This window comes from Biomphalaria glabrata, chromosome 10 (assembly GCF_947242115.1).
Source record: "Biomphalaria glabrata chromosome 10, xgBioGlab47.1, whole genome shotgun sequence".
NCBI classification, from domain to species: Eukaryota; Metazoa; Mollusca; class Gastropoda; family Planorbidae; genus Biomphalaria; species Biomphalaria glabrata.
Genome location: NC_074720.1, coordinates 36,091,170 through 36,107,181, shown reverse-complemented (window position 1 = coordinate 36,107,181; position 16,012 = coordinate 36,091,170). Strand labels below are relative to the sequence as shown.

General features: G+C 36.7%; 1 protein-coding gene across 1 annotated transcript; it reads left to right on the top strand.

Annotated features, from left to right (window-relative positions):
* Nucleotides 1-743: 743 nt before the first annotated feature.
* On the top strand, nucleotides 744-14,678 carry LOC106072110 (putative ammonium transporter 1). Its single transcript, XM_056043079.1, has 12 exons — nucleotides 744-861; nucleotides 1,137-1,226; nucleotides 1,775-2,002; nucleotides 2,456-2,550; nucleotides 4,092-4,229; nucleotides 4,815-4,981; nucleotides 6,519-6,582; nucleotides 9,398-9,536; nucleotides 10,371-10,465; nucleotides 11,584-11,710; nucleotides 12,786-12,902; nucleotides 13,028-14,678. Exons 1-12 carry the CDS (start codon nucleotides 750-752, stop codon nucleotides 13,216-13,218), a joined length of 1,563 nt encoding a protein of 520 aa, XP_055899054.1. The 5' UTR covers nucleotides 744-749; the 3' UTR covers nucleotides 13,219-14,678.
* Nucleotides 14,679-16,012: the final 1,334 nt, after the last annotated feature.

The following is a 16,012-nucleotide window of genomic DNA, read 5'->3' as shown; positions in this document are numbered from 1 at the left end:
GACCACTTCGGGGGCCAATTTTGAGTTTGTGTTTCCAAACTTAGCAATACATTTGTTAAAAAAAAAATTGAGAGGCACGCAGTAATTATTAGGTTCAAATGTTGTCTCTAAATGAATATGTTTGAAATCAGAATGACCAATGAAGTCTGATCTTCCTCTTGTAATTAAATGTCTCTATGTCCTATAATTCCGAATATGAAATGTACCCATAGAACTATCAGTACTTCCTGTAATCAATATACTCCATGGGTTGTTATTACGCTGTTTACAATATGTAGGTCAGTTTTAGATCTCTTTGTTTTTCTGTTTCATATTGACTCATTGATTCTTTCCTTTCAACCTTCGGGCTGTCTAGTACAGAAACTATATTTACCCTTCAGATCGCTTACACAGAAACACTGGTTTGTTTCCCTTCTTGATTTTCATTGAAAATTAAACATCTTAGTTAAGTCCCTTGGCTTTGTCATTTTAGCAAAAAGGAAAAAAAAAGTTCTAAATAGTTTTTATTTGTTATCTGCATCCGTAGTGACTGGTTACTTTATGAAATGGACATTTTCTCAGAGATTAAACTATGACATTCTATTCGACTGCACTTAGTGACACACTTTGAAACTTACACTCCGACTAAATTCTTTGACTTAAGAGACTTAATTTTAACAAACATTTATTACTTCAAACAGAGAACTCGAAAATACTATGTGTCATTACTTTGTTACTTTGTAACTTTTAGTTTTGGCCGGTGCTTCAGCATGGCCGACATTAACAAAACATCTACAAGTGACCCAGTCGCTGAGAGCTTAGCAGCATTTCAAGAGACATTAGATCAAGTCTTTCTGTTGATAATGGGCAACATGGTTCTGCGTGAGTACTGCTGTAGCATATCTTGAAAGAGTGTACTCATTCATAAAAGTTAGATATAGAGTTGATACGAATAGAATTGACTTGGTTTAGTTGTACAATCTGGTTTTTAATCATGTAAATTAAAAACTTAAAGTTTTACAATTTAAATGATATAAATAGAGAACTTTTATCAAAAAAAAATAAGCATAATTGGTTTATAGAATTTTTATTGTATGTCACCAGTAAACTATCAATTAACACCGTTTCCTTGTCTTTTTGTGACTCTACCTCCGTAGTGATGCAGTGCGGCTTCGCCTTCCTAGAAGCAGGCAGCGTCCGAAGTAAGAACACTAGTAACATCTTGATCAAGAATTTGTTGGACTCGTGTAAGTACTCAATGAACTATTAAACAAAAGTAATGGTCACCAATGAAAACCAAGGGCCTAAGAGACAAGTGTTATATAGTCGACCGAAACTACTTTCCCATTTATAGACTCAGTGTTATAGTGTGTGTCTGTGTGTATGTGCGTGCGTGTGTGTAATGTCTAATGAAATACACGTACTTTGAATATGATAAAAGGAAATAGAGATACATGTAATGAATACTGATAAAAACTGGAATTGAGTCGGGCAATATGTTGAAAATCGTTTAACTTTGAGTGTTTCCATTAATGTTGTGTATATCTCAATGTTGAAATTGAAAGCCAACAAATAGTCGTTAATTAATACCAGTGTTCTTGGTTCATAAAAGAAAATTTCAAGTTTTAATTCAAATGTGTGTCATACATGTCAAGTTAAAAAATACGTGTAGTTCGAGATTAATTGTGTGTAGCTCTATCTCTACACGAGTCTACTTAGCGCCTTGTTATACCTTAGTAAAAGCAGATTAGTGTCACTGAGATTAAAATTCTATTCCAAATATTTCACATGGCAGTCATCTCAGGCATCGCCTACTGGACCATCGGTTATGCTCTGGCGTTCGGGAAGGGGAACAGTTTCATTGGTTGGCATCATTTCGCGACCTCAGAGCTGCCGGACAGCAAGCTGGCCGTGTTCTTCTTTGAGTTTGTGTTCGCTGCCACCTCTGCATCTATCGTGTCAGGAGCTGTGGCCGAAAGGTGTGAGTTTGTCGCCTACGTCATATACAGTTCTATTCTTACAGGTAAAAACCAACGCACAAATATTTGAATGTAACAAAACAAAACTAAACAAAAACAAAAAAAGAAATATATTTAAAGTATTTGGGATACTTATGAGCCTATGCTTTATGAGACCAAAAAAAAAATGTTTTAAAAATGAATGAGTGAACTTTGAGAATTTGTTTCATATTAGGATTTCTGAGTTCTGCATTTTGTTTACTTTCGACTCCAATTATAATAATAATTAGCTATTAGACAACATAGGTATATTTCTAATGTATTTTTAACATGTATAAATCTGATGGTAAACATTGTTTCCTTGACAAGTTGGGTGACGAGACATTTGTTTTTAAAGTGAAATTATGAGAATTAATAATCTTTAGAATAATATACATTTATAAACAATGTAAGCTAAGAAATTTCTTTTCTTTTTATATTACAAAAATAATATATACTTTTTTTCTACTCTTGTCCAGGTTTTATCTACCCTGTGGTCACTCATTGGGCGTGGACAGATGAAGGGTGGCTGAGTCAAGGAATGATTTATGAGATCAATGGGGTCAATGAGACAGTACGTTTCCATGTAAGTGAGAGACCAGTAAGGTCAGTGAAACAATAAGTTAACTTTTAACATGTCAATCTGTGGGTCTTAAAGTTAAATGGAATGAGGAAAACAAATTATCTCGGAAAGTGAAATAACCGGCGGTAAGGTCTATGAGATGAGACAAGGTCTATGAGATGAGACAAGGTCTATGAGATGAGACAAGGTCTATGAGATGATGTAAGGTCTATGAGATGATGTAAGGTCTATGAGATGAGGCAATGTCTATGAGATGAGACATGGTCTATGAGATGAGGTAAGGTCTATGAGATGAGACAAGGTCTATGAGATGAGTCAAGGTCTATGAGATGAGGTAAGGTCTATGAGATGAGGCAAGGTCTATGAGATGAGTCAAGGTCTATGAGATGAGACAAGGTCTATGAGATGAGGTAAGGTCTATGAGATGAGGTAAGGTCTATGAGATGAGGAATAATTTAACTAGGGGAGAGTAGGCCGTTTAAAATAGTTGAAGATAGATTCGAATTATTTTTTATTTATATTTGGACATTACAATAATTAAACTTTTTGTTTATTGCAACTAGATATAACAGGAGTCTAATTAACTTGACCATCACATGCTGGTATGGTAATACTTTACTGGCACAAAGACATAGACTAAATTGACTAATTTATAAAAAGCATCGTATATAATTCGAACACAGCTATCATCTTTGGAAGAACTTTTTCATGAAAGATGTCACTCCAAAACACACACTATCCTTAAAGTGCATAGTATGAACATTAAACCACTGGTCCATCAGATCTGGACGAAATGGTCGCTTTTCTTTATTAGGACTAAACAGGAAGATTTAAAATTTCCTTTCATTCAGTGTTACAAGGTCTTCACAGAGAAGCCTAATTGGAATAAAGCACTGGTTGTGTGGGTGCCTGTGTGTGTGTGTTTGTGTATTTCGTGTGTGAATGATGTTAGTATTTGCATCTATATTGTTATTGTTGTAGTAGTAATGCTGAGGTGGACAATTGTAGTCAAACTAAGTTTGCATTAGTTTGGACCAATAAATTTATCTTATCTTATCTTATCTTATCGTGTGGTACATTTGTTCTTTAATATTCAATAACCAGACAAGGTTTAAAGACATTGTAGTAGATATGGTATACACCTACTTGAATATTTACTTTCATTCTGTAATGTACTTTGTCCATTCAAGCGGGTCATCCCCATTTTGGAAATTGTCGTGTAGAGTTGTACATCGCACTTGGAACCCTAAGGCCAGCAAAAACGAACAAGAGCTCCCTTTCACTGACCAGAATAAACGGGGTACACTTCGTATACACCATTCTATCTGGCGGGGGGGGGGGGAGGGACATTGCCATTAAACATTATAAAAGATTTTTCTATGTCCTCTTTCTAATTTGATCCTATACAATGACAATTAACTTTGATTTATTTCATGATACTAATTATCAAGTGAATTAAGTTATTTATGTTTTGTTCTTCGTGTTCTTGTTGTTTCGATATTCATATCGATCAATTCTTACCCTACATGTAGGATTTCGCTGGCAGTGGAGTGGTCCATGTTGTAGGGGGTACAGCCTCGTTCTTCGCTGCTCTTTTTCTCGGACCCAGAATCGGACGATTCCACAGGGAGACTGGGACGGCGATTAATATCAGAGGGCATTCTGTACCAGTAAGTGGATTTACTCTCTGATCGACACTTAGTAATGAAGCGAAGTCAATGCAATTGGAAGAACTGATAATATGACGGTTACAAAAAAAAAAGACAACCATTTTATCTCTTGTTGATCCACTTGTCATTGAACACCTAAATGTATAGAGATGAAGAGATGTGTAGAGTTAGGAGATGTACTTAGTGTATTTGTGATTTAAAGTAATAGGAAATGCTGAAGTTAACAGACACCGCATACTAGGTAGTCCGTAACTAGACATACTAACATCCCTCTGGATGTACATAAAATACAATTATTTCTTCATTTTGAGTAAAAAATATATATTTCTAAACTGGTTTCGCCCTAGTTAAATCAAGCGAAAAAAATATTTTTGTTTCAAAACTACAAAAGAAATGCAACAAACAAAAAAATTCAATCAAATCCTATTTCCATAATATATTTTACGAAATAATTTTTGTTGTCATATAAAAAGGTCAAAATCTTTTTTTTTTTAATTACATTTGTGGCGGCTTGAAATATTTACAGACTATGTCAGACATCCAAGAATATTTTTTAAACCAATCATTATTTTATTTTTTCTATAGCTGGCAGCCTTGGGCGGCTTTATTTTGATCTTTGGTTTCCTGGCTTTTAACGGCGGCTCCAACATGACAGTCTCTAAACCTGGGGACGGTGCGGTCATCAGTCTGACCGTGGTCAACTCTGTGCTTTCCGGCACAACTGCCGCATTCACGACGCTGGTCATTCACAAGTACGTTTACTTCTCATGGTCGTTTGTAGTTTGAATGAAAGCTGCGGCTTGTATTTTATAAGGTGCGCAAATATTAAAAAATGGCTGGCCTTATTTAGGCCAAGGCCAACTAGGCAGCAGTCTAGGGCCTCCGATTGGTGGGGGCCTAGCACAGAACCCTAGGAAAACTTTTCGTGAAAACATTGTGAAACATGGTTCAAATCTCCAACATAGCAGAACTCTATGGTTCATTGTTTACTAGCCTTACACTGTCTCTACTAAATTTGAGGTATATTTATGAAGTGTTAGACTACATACGTTAGAAAACCATTGTTTCTATCTTGTTTCTATCTTTTGGTGAAATGATAAAACGTTATCTCTAGCCTGGGGGATCATCAATTCGTACTATCGGTGCTCTGTGAATTTAACTTATTTGTTAATTTAGATATGTATTAGATTTAGATACATGAACGTTTTCAATTCATTGCGCATTTTTTGGGCTTTTTCTTTGGTTTGTTTTTCTTTTTCATTCGGGTGCACCCTATTCACTTCATCTAGGGCCTCCAATTACCTATATCCGGCCCTGATTTTAATATATATATTATGTGATATTTTATGTGAAATACGTATTTTTTAGCGGCCACTGAAAGGGGAAAAGACGCTATTAGTTTTGTGTGGCCTGTCTGTCCGTCCCGTTTAGATCTCAGTAACTAGAAGAGAGAATGAAAATCGGACATCATGATATTTTAGATCATTCATTTTTTTTCCGAAAGCGAACCATCTAATTTTAAACATGATCTATGCAAGCAGATTTTTCATAAAAATACACCACTTTTACAACTATTCACTATTAATAGTTACAAACACAAGAGGGACTTTAGTAGAGGGTAGACAACGACGTACCATATTTGTAACACATTTATGCAAAACGGTTTTACGTTTTTTGTCAACATTTTTTTTTACATTTGTATTGCAAAGTTAAGTAAGTTCTGTCATGCTAACTACTACATTTACACACACAAAAATGTTAACTATTTTTTAAAGAGAAAAAATTATTTGTTTAGTATGCATATAAGTTGGACAGAATTTAAAACAACAATTAATAAGTAGGTTTTCATATTATCACGTGAACTGCAGGGCTTTTCCGTAGCTATAGAACACTCAACCAAAAAAAAATATTTTTTTTGAGGATTTGAATAAGAAATTGACCCTATACGAAACAATTACATCTATTAGATATTCATTGTAAGACATCATTTAGGCCAGGTTCACATTTAACTTTACATTCACTTTCACCTATCCTTTGGTCTGCTGGACTGCTGGGATCACCACACCAGACCTGCCAACCTTCTTTCTCCATTCTTGTCTGTCATTTGTCTTTGTTAGAATTTCATTCTGATGTCCTTTCTGATAATATTGAAACCTGCCTTTTTACCTGCCTGGGTGGACCACTTTGGGGGCCCATTTTGAGTTTGTGTTTCAACACAAACTGTCTTTGTAATCTTGTTTATGAATTAAAACGTTTAAAACATTTTTTTTTCTGTTTCTGTGCATTCAGATTTGGTATTATGGGTCAGCATTGGAGCCTCCTTAACACTTTGAACGGTGCTTTGGCCGGAATGGTAAGCCTATGAAATTTAGTATATAGGTACGTTTTGAATGTCTATACCCCGGGCATGCTACCCTGCCTCATAGTGGCGCCCATGTGGAAACGATCATAGGAGGAAACGATTAGGCTAAAGGCAAAACAAGACTCCCGTGGGGGGTGCCTATGGGGGTGCCAAGGCATCCTCATTGCACTGTGCGGAGTTGTAAAAAAGCTCCCACAACTTTGTCACAATCCAGGCGATGTTCCTCAAGGGGCCGTTACATAAATGGCGTGTCCCGCACGGTTAGCCTGGTATAGAAAAGGAAAATGGCGGGGGGTCTTAGTGTACCCGGCCTCTTGCCGCGAGTCTGACCCACCCGCCAGACAGAACAGTGTACACTGTTCTCATTCAGGCCGTTGAGAGAGAGAGAGGTCTTGTTCACTTTTGCTGGCCTAGAGTTTCAAGAGACGAAGGCTCAACTCTACCTGACAGTTTCAAGAAGAAGAAGACTGTCTATACGAACTACTATGTTTGTACAAATAGGCCTACGTACCAAGGATAGGTAATTGACAAGAAGGAAACACTCATTGAGCTAATTACATAGTACTCTCTTCAAACTACGGACGATCTACAGATATCATATAACAAAGGCTTTTTATATCTGTTAAAGAAAGAAAATATACTGTTACGAATCTCACTATCCAGGCTCTCTGCAAACTGCACCATACACCACCAACTTAAAGAACTTGACAACTCAGGGCTCCAAAGTAACGTAACACTTTAATAGTTGAAGAAATAACAGCCAATACTGTACAATTGGCAGCACGTAACACAAGACCGTACAAATACCTCTTCGATAACACCGTTCCGCCGTATCAACTCTTGCACTGGCCTCTCCGTCTCGTTCCGGGCTTTCACTGGGTTCAACAGTTCAGGACTGACTTCACACACTAGGCTCGTTGTGTCGGACTCGATCACAGACCAAGATCAAGACGCCGTTCGTCTCAACTGTACTTGATAGTACTCCGCACTGAACCGTCGTAATGCTCCGTACAGAATCACACCGCTGAACTGTGTTGTAGTCGACCGGACTGTAGTGAACCGGGCTCTGAACCCCTGCCGTGAACCTTGCTGTATTGAGCCCCTTTTCTCGACTGTGTTGACTGCGACACCTCCGCTCTTTATATAGGGTCCCTACTGGTCTTCTCGAACCGGACAGAACGCCGCTCGACGTTTCTAGGTGGTCAGATGACTACAACTCTCGTGACGCTCATGAGCTCTGTTCACGACGGCGATCCTTCCCGAACCGTCCTGTTGATACTCGACTCGGTTGACCGTCGTAGCTCGTCACGGTTGACCGCTCGTCTAGCGCTGGCCTGGGGCGAATTGCGTCGGCTGACTACACTCCCACCACTACCCCCATCTGTGCCACCACCAAGTTTATAACAATACAATTACGACTCAGCCTTACCTAAACTTTTCCTTAACGAAACATGCAGCACATTCTGAGTATGACATTTTTATTTTTATAGAGATTAATTCAAGTGGTGGCTTACTAGTTAATTATTCCAGTAGTTGAACACCTATTAAGGCCTCGCGGAACACAGTTGTTTGGGAAACACTGAATTACGCAATAAAAAGTATCGAAGCCATCAGAACGCCAGGTTGTTTACATTTGTTTCTATTTCTAGGGCTGACGTTGTCATGTAGAGCTATAAATAGTTCATGGGCCATAACAATATGAAAACGTAATCCAGTCAACTAGACACACGTAGGAGGTCAACATTTAAAAAAAATGAAAACTGTGTTTTATAAGATAAGATAATATGAACTCTAAAATATATTGTTGGATTTTGACTACATGAAGAAGAAACAATATGACCTTTGTATATATATATATATATATATATATATATATATATATATATATATATATATATATATATATATATAGCTTACATCGATTCCTTATATGTGGATTTAACGAAAAAAAAAATGATTTGTGATATTTATTCATACTGCTATTATTGTATGTGTTAATTAGATATACGTTTATAATTTGCGATATTGAAGGATTCAATTGCTCTTAAATGAGATTTCTGTTTATCTAGATCCATTTCAATTATTCCCGGCTTAGCTTCCTATTGTCATAGGGCTTTGCATCTGTATATGCGCCTGGCATGTGACTGTAAGAGTTGATTACAAGGTGGACAACTTTGGCATTAGTGCATCTACAACAAAGAAAAGCTCTTGTAATGATCACTCTCTATCAGAGGCGTAGCTAGTAATTTTCCATCGTTTGGTGGCCCGGGGGACTTGACATCTTTGGGGGCCCCTGCATTTTGAGTAATATTTAATTTTGAATGTACAAAGCCCTTATTTGGGGGGCCCCCCACAATTCTCCCCCCTTCTACCCAACTCTAGCAACGCCACTAACATCTATGTCCCTCAGGGAGCTCTGCCCTCTATGGATCGAAGACGTTTTGTTAAACCCCGTTTTATCATCCAAATTTATGATTTGCGTTTTTTGTTGTTGTTGTTTTTTTTAGTGTATGAACCATAGATTTGAAACTCGATTCCACGTACCTCAGTACAATCCCCAGTAAAACAATACGACCTGCCAGTTCAAAAGTTAATCAAATAAGTTTTAGTAGTTAATTAAAGTTTCTATATCGGCTACGATTCCAAAGCGCCTTAAGCCTGCATTGTACTTATTAAAGGGGCTATATAAATTGAATTAGAATTATTAACATTTTTTTCTACATTTACATAACTCATCACTGATTTAAGCGGTGCACACATTTATATGTGTTAGTTCTGCGATCATTTTGTTTATATATGTTGCTAGGTCGCCATATGTGCCGGATGTGACACCTACAGGCCATGGGGAGCAATCATTGTCGGCGCTGTTGCTGGAGTCTCTTTCAACGTTACATCATATTTGATGATTAGATTAAAAATTGACGATCCCGTCGATGCTGTTGCAGGTAATCATCAAATGTATTTATACTTTTTTTTGTTTATTGCACTTTTACAAATTTCTTAATTTGCAAAAGGAATAAAATGTATTTAGTATTTAAAAGGAACTCATCAATTAATTGATTTTTCCTAAAATTGAGCCGCATTGAAGCAATAACTTAAAGGTTTAGATTGCTACATTCAATCAACAGAACAGCGATGCTTAACCTACGAGGCGATACTCTCCGGCCCTTCGATATTTCAGACCACAGCCCATATTGAAGCTTCACAGGGTGGGTTCCTTTTGACTTACAACGTATGGTGCGATAAGGGTCAGTGATCCGAACTTTCTATGACGTCTAGGCCAAACAAGGTCGGTCAACACCGACCTATTGAATGCAAAAAGTAGCCTACATTTTGACGTCTGCTAGGAACACAACGAAGTGTTGTCTAAGTATCTCTAAGATCGAACACACTTATCTTTGTAAATAGTCGTTTACTGCTCAAATAGAGATTCTGTTCTGTATCGATTCCTTGACACTGTCAGAATCCAATTGAACCCATGCCAAAAGTTAAACAGCATTTCCTCAACCTCGCTCTTCATTCTTGTATTTGGATCTAGGATCAGCCAGTTAAGTAGCTTTGATTATATGCTAAATACGCTTTTGTCTTAAGCTTTTTTAGATGGATGTAAATTGGTGTCGGAAATATTGATCTTAGTAGATAAACAGAATATCTGTTCATGTACACTTCTAGAGTGCAAACATACTTAGAAAGGAAATAGTAGTCTGCACTTATTTCTGTCAGCAAGGCGGAGTCCTGAATAAACTTTGGAAAAAAAATCCTACTTATCTATTATGCAGTGCATTTCGGAGGCGGAACTTGGGGTGTTATTGCTGCAGCCTTCTTGAAATACGACACTGGAGTTTTGATGAGTTGGGATCGAAGGTCTGGACTGGTAAGTAAATTAGAGCTGTTTTACTTTTAAAGTAGTCTCTTTGTAATATATTGTATGCTCATGTTGAAGCTGCTGTTAATCACTTTTTAAATTTGGAATATAGCCTAAAACAGAATTAGAGTAGTTACACAGAAGTATAGAAAGCTAACAATGTTTTTTATACATGTAAAAGTCTAATCAGAAATCCTGATGATCATGAAATAGATTCTGGAATTTTCTATCCAGACCTAGCACAAAATTGACGTCAACTTGTAAACTTTCAGATCTTACTTCAGAAATAGAGCCCAGCAGGCCGGGATTGGAGGCGGGTAGAGTTCAAACTCGGGAGTATCATGTCGATAATTAAGGACATAGCACACGACCTATCAGATGTAAGAATCAACGGGTCTCAGCATGTCATTGGATATTTTACCATCAAGCTACCAGGACAATTATAATGAATAGCTGTAACAAAACGCTGCTGTTGACTTTCATGGAATAAAGATTATCCCTAATATTAGCTGATTTGTAGAATGTGATCAGTTTCATGTACTTCAATGCAGTTATAGTTCTATGACACACTTACAATACGGCGAGACACTGATTGATAATTTCAGGAGTATTGTTAAATTCTTACAATCTCTACTCCAGTGTGCAATATTGTTTAACAGTGCGCAAAAGGTTGCAATAACATGAAAACAGTTCTGTACGATTCGTGTTTAGCTTCTCAGACAGATATAATAAGTCAATGCAATGCAGTGATGCAGTATTTGGGAACATTTCTAAGTTGACAAGTGTCATTAAAAAAAGAAGAATATTATTTTTGCTGAAAGCAATAAACGTAGTATGTTCTTATATCCTCTTGTGACCTGACAACAATACATTAGCTCTTCAATGTCTAGAGTCCGCAATGAAAAAAGTAGGCTAAAAAAAGAAAGAATAAATCTTCATGGATAGGAAACTGGCAAGAGAAAGAGAGAGAGAGGGGAGGGGGCTCTGTTTTATCAGAATTTTCCTGTTTTTTACTTTTTATATTCAAGCGTTAATAAAAAAATATTTAAACGCAGTCTACTTTTTTTTCCAATAGACAAACATTGTAATATTATAATTAAAACTAATCGATTGTTTTTTAAACCTAGATTCTCGCTTGGCAGCTGGTTGGATTTTCCTCTATTGCACTTTGGACAGGATTTATATGTCTAATTATGTTCGGTAGTTTGAAGTTCGCTGGAATACTTCGAGTTCCCAAAGACATAGAAGTAAAAGGTGAGCAAGCATATTTTTTTTTTAAACTACTTCTTTTAATTAAAGATGAGTTTTGTCCAGGCGATTATTTGCTGTACAGTGAAAATCTATTCAGCAGCATTTAATCCACATTTCTAGATGACACACACAAATTTATATTTTTGGACTGGACGGGGAACAAAAAAAGGAAGGCGTTTCAAAGGCGGACCACTAGAACGGTGGCTTGATGTCGTAGAGGCAGATCTAAGAGTCGACCTAAAGCCCAGGAGAGATAGAATAGATGTGCTAGAGTAGTCCAGAGACCTCCGAGGGCAGTAGTGCCACTGGGATAGAGAGATGGGCAACAAAAATTGTTTTGGCATCTTTCTTAAGTAATTGTTATATAAATGTATGTATTGCAAGCTCATTAGTTTTCTGAAATACAGGTTGGATTTGTGTGGAAAGTTCTAGACTTGTTGACAACAGTTTTGAATTTGTCCTAGTTATTTATTATCAGAATATCATAATCATTTTCTGATTTATTTTACTGTAAAAAATTGAGAGACAGAGAGAAAGAGAGAGAGAAAAAAAAGTGAGAAAAGAGAGAGTGCAGAAAGAGAGAGGGAGAAATACTTGGAAAGAGAGAGCGAGAGAAAAAGAGAGAAAAAGAGAACATAGCACACGACCTACCAGATGTAAGAATCAACGGGTCTCAGTCTGTTATTGGAGAGAGAGACTAGAGAAAGAAATAGAGACAGAAACAATTACTTTATTTACCTAAAGACAACACAACCTTTCTTTAGGCTCCTCTCTTGCTTGGGGCTCTGGTAAATGGTTCCAAGCATTTCGAAGAAAGAGCAAGTGTACTATTTCGTAATGTTGATCAAAAGGAGCTCTATAAAAAGCTTAAGGCCTTTTGAAATCTAAATCCGACCCTGGACAAAGATACAAAGTGAAAGGGAACTAAAATAGGGTAAAAGGAAAAAAAACTTTGAAATATTTTCAGTTAGATCACAATAATTAATTAAACCAAAATTGAAGCTCAATTGACATTCTCTCACTATTTTGTTTGTTTTAACCTTTCAAACCCTAATCCCCTCCGTTTTATTCCCCCCAGGTCTTGACATTCCAAGGCATAACGAGCCTGCTTATCCACTAGAGACCTATGGCCATGGGCATCTTGAAAAAATTGTGACCATTCTGGAAGATGGTCAGTTGTCTCATCTCCATCAAGGTTAGTCACGTATATTTTGTAAACTATGTTAATTTACATGTTAAAAAATAGTCAATGTATTTGAGTTCAACATTTTACTACATAAAAGATTGTGTCAATTATACTAAATATGTTTAATTGCACAGGATATCTGAATGGCTGCTTTAAGAAAGATCTGGGACCCTATGAAAGCCCTGAGGTGAAAGTCATGGGCACTAACGAAGTCAGGATGGTGTACTCGCTCGACCAGGCGTTGTCCATAGAGCCCAAATCATGGAGACAGACACAGCCCAATGAAGAAATGGGTTCTGGACCATTGGAGAGAACTGCCCTTTAGGCAAAGAAATGCTTGTTTTTGGTAAAATCAAACTTTAAAACATTCCAGCACAGTTTTAGTCTTCAGGAATTGACTGTTAACGGAAAATAACTATCTATTCCATATATTGGACTCTCTTATTGTGAATGTGATTCTACGCATCACTCACACTGCTAATCGGTCCATGGAAGACAGTGTTGTAAAATGGCTGTGTCTATGCGATCTTAAATATTCTCAATAGAAAGATTCTTACTGCGACTTTTATAAACTCTTACAACATCAAACATAAAGATGTCATCAAGAGATGGGTTTTTTTCTCTCGCCTACTGGATAACTTTTTAATGTGTATTTCTTTTTTACATACAGTCTTCTGTTTACCATTGGAGTTTCTGTTGTCCATAGTTGGGCTATTGTCTTTCATTACTACGTCAACATAACTATTTGCACTTCTGTGTCTTACAAGTTGTGATCTCATCAACAAATTACATGTGGCCTGGTCAATACATCTACTTCGTCCCTTGTATATTTCCATAGCCCTTTACATATTGCAGTATAACCTTTCAACCGCCGGTTAAGGACAGAAACTCAGGTATGTCCAAACTATTTTGAAGTTCTTAAGTAAAGTTCCCCTTTCAGACCTATGCGAGCTATGGGGCCAGATGATGTAAAGGTCATCAGTTTCTGTGGCCCAGAAAACGAGGATGTCATGTGGCCATCACAACGGCCAACTGCCTTTACTTTTCCCCAACTAATGTCAGATACCCATTAAAGCTGGGTGGACTCAGAGGAGCCCAAGGATAACGTACTTAAAAATCTCAGGTTTCACCAGGATTCGAACCCGGACACCCCCGTTCGAAAGCCAAGCGCATTACCGCTCAGTCATCCCGCCTCAGAAGTTCTAAAGAACGTATTTAAAATGTTTATCAGAAACATAGTCATACATGCAGAGGATACGGAATTATAACGGAAACGACAATATATACATGCATAATATAGCATTTCAAACAATAATACAATTTAAACTTAACTGTACAATGTCGTAATAATCATTTATTGTATTGCTTGATTGTATTATATATTGCAATTTTACGAACGAAGTTGTGATTGTTTCTAGATATGTCAAAGTACTTTTGTTTTATTGAATTTCTTTGAAATCTGTATAAATATTGATATATAATTTAAATCAAAATGATATTTTAAATATTTTTTAACTGTTACAATTATCTCTGATGTGTTATGTTTAGAAATTTTGCATCAATTAACATGAAAGATAATACAATCATTGAATGAGCCTGTTCCTTACGTCACAAATAAAATTTATTCTTGAAAACATTTTCTATTTGTATTATTTTTGCAAAGTTTAATCCAAAAATTTTGTATTGATTCTTTTTTATCGACTCAGCCTATTGTTTATACAATTGTGTTTGTGATAGCGCATCATCTAGACCAGGGGTTCTCAACCTTTTGGTCGCGACCCCCATGGGGGTCGATTGACGATTTGCCAGGGGTCGCCAGATACCATCGAAAAAATGAATAGTTTAGTCTATTCTTCTATTGCTGTGTGTCTGATCGGGGGGGGGGGGGGGGTCGCGGCAGAATGTGGGATTGTAAAGAGGGGTCGCCGAGCTTAAAAGTTTGAGAACCGCTGATCTAGACACTAAATGATCATCGCTTGTAGACTTGTACCTTTTTTTTTGGTCCGCCAAGGACAAATGTTAAAAAATGTGCTTAAATTCTAGATTAAAATACTGCAATCATTAAGGCTACTGCTTCTTAGAAAGTAGTCGCTTGTCAATAAGGATTGCTCTTCTCATAGTCACTAGTTTCTGGTCTTTTATTTTTGTTCTGACATGCTGCAAGGACTTATATTCACAGTGTAAATACACTTTGTTATTCTTTTTTGTCACCTACACACGTTCCTAGAGTTTTGACTGCAAAGTTAATGTAATGTTAGTCATAAGATATGTTGAAAGAAAGTAGACTTGGTTGGCTTACAGAATAGTGTGTTTCCTATATAAGTTACTTATTTATGTTGAAAGAAAGTAGACTTGGTTGGCTTACAGAATAGTGTGTTTCCTATATAAGTTACTTACCCACTTGTTGAGCTTAGAGAGAAGTGTTTTCCTTACATGTTAATGACAGTAATTGTGCGGTTCTTTCCTTTATATGTGTCCCTTTGTTTAGGTGTATTTTTTTTTCTCGTTTGATCTTACGTTTAAAGCATAAAAAAAAGTTTACTAAAAGGAGTTTTTAATATTTTTGGTTTTCATTTACTTTCAAAACTTTTCTGGTTTTAACTCTTGCAATGCTGTGTGCTACAGCTAGCGTTAGTTGTCACACATTCTAAGTCTCATTGGAAGAATTGCTTTAATAAGCAGCTTATTGCTGTCCCTTTGTTTAAAATAAAATAAAATTAGTGCCAGACATTTGTATGAATGGACACATTACCCATAAAGAGACACACACACACAAACACACACACACACATAGAGTTTTGATGTTCTTATTTGACGTCACTGGCAAAGTACTGAAACACAAGGGGGGGTTGTTGTTTTTAATGATCTGTCCATCAGCTAAAAAGCTAACATAAATATTTGCACATTGCTACAAGGATTACACCCCTACTTTAAAGATTAATACCTAGAAAATTGCTGTAATTTTATGTGTAAATATTTGTTGTTATAATACATATTCATAAGGCAACAAAATCACATGCTGGTAGGGGTGGATTCGTACAAGGAAAGAAATCAAAAGATAAAATTTAAATTGACAACAGAGCAGTTGTGAGAACGCACCCGTACACCGTGTATGATTA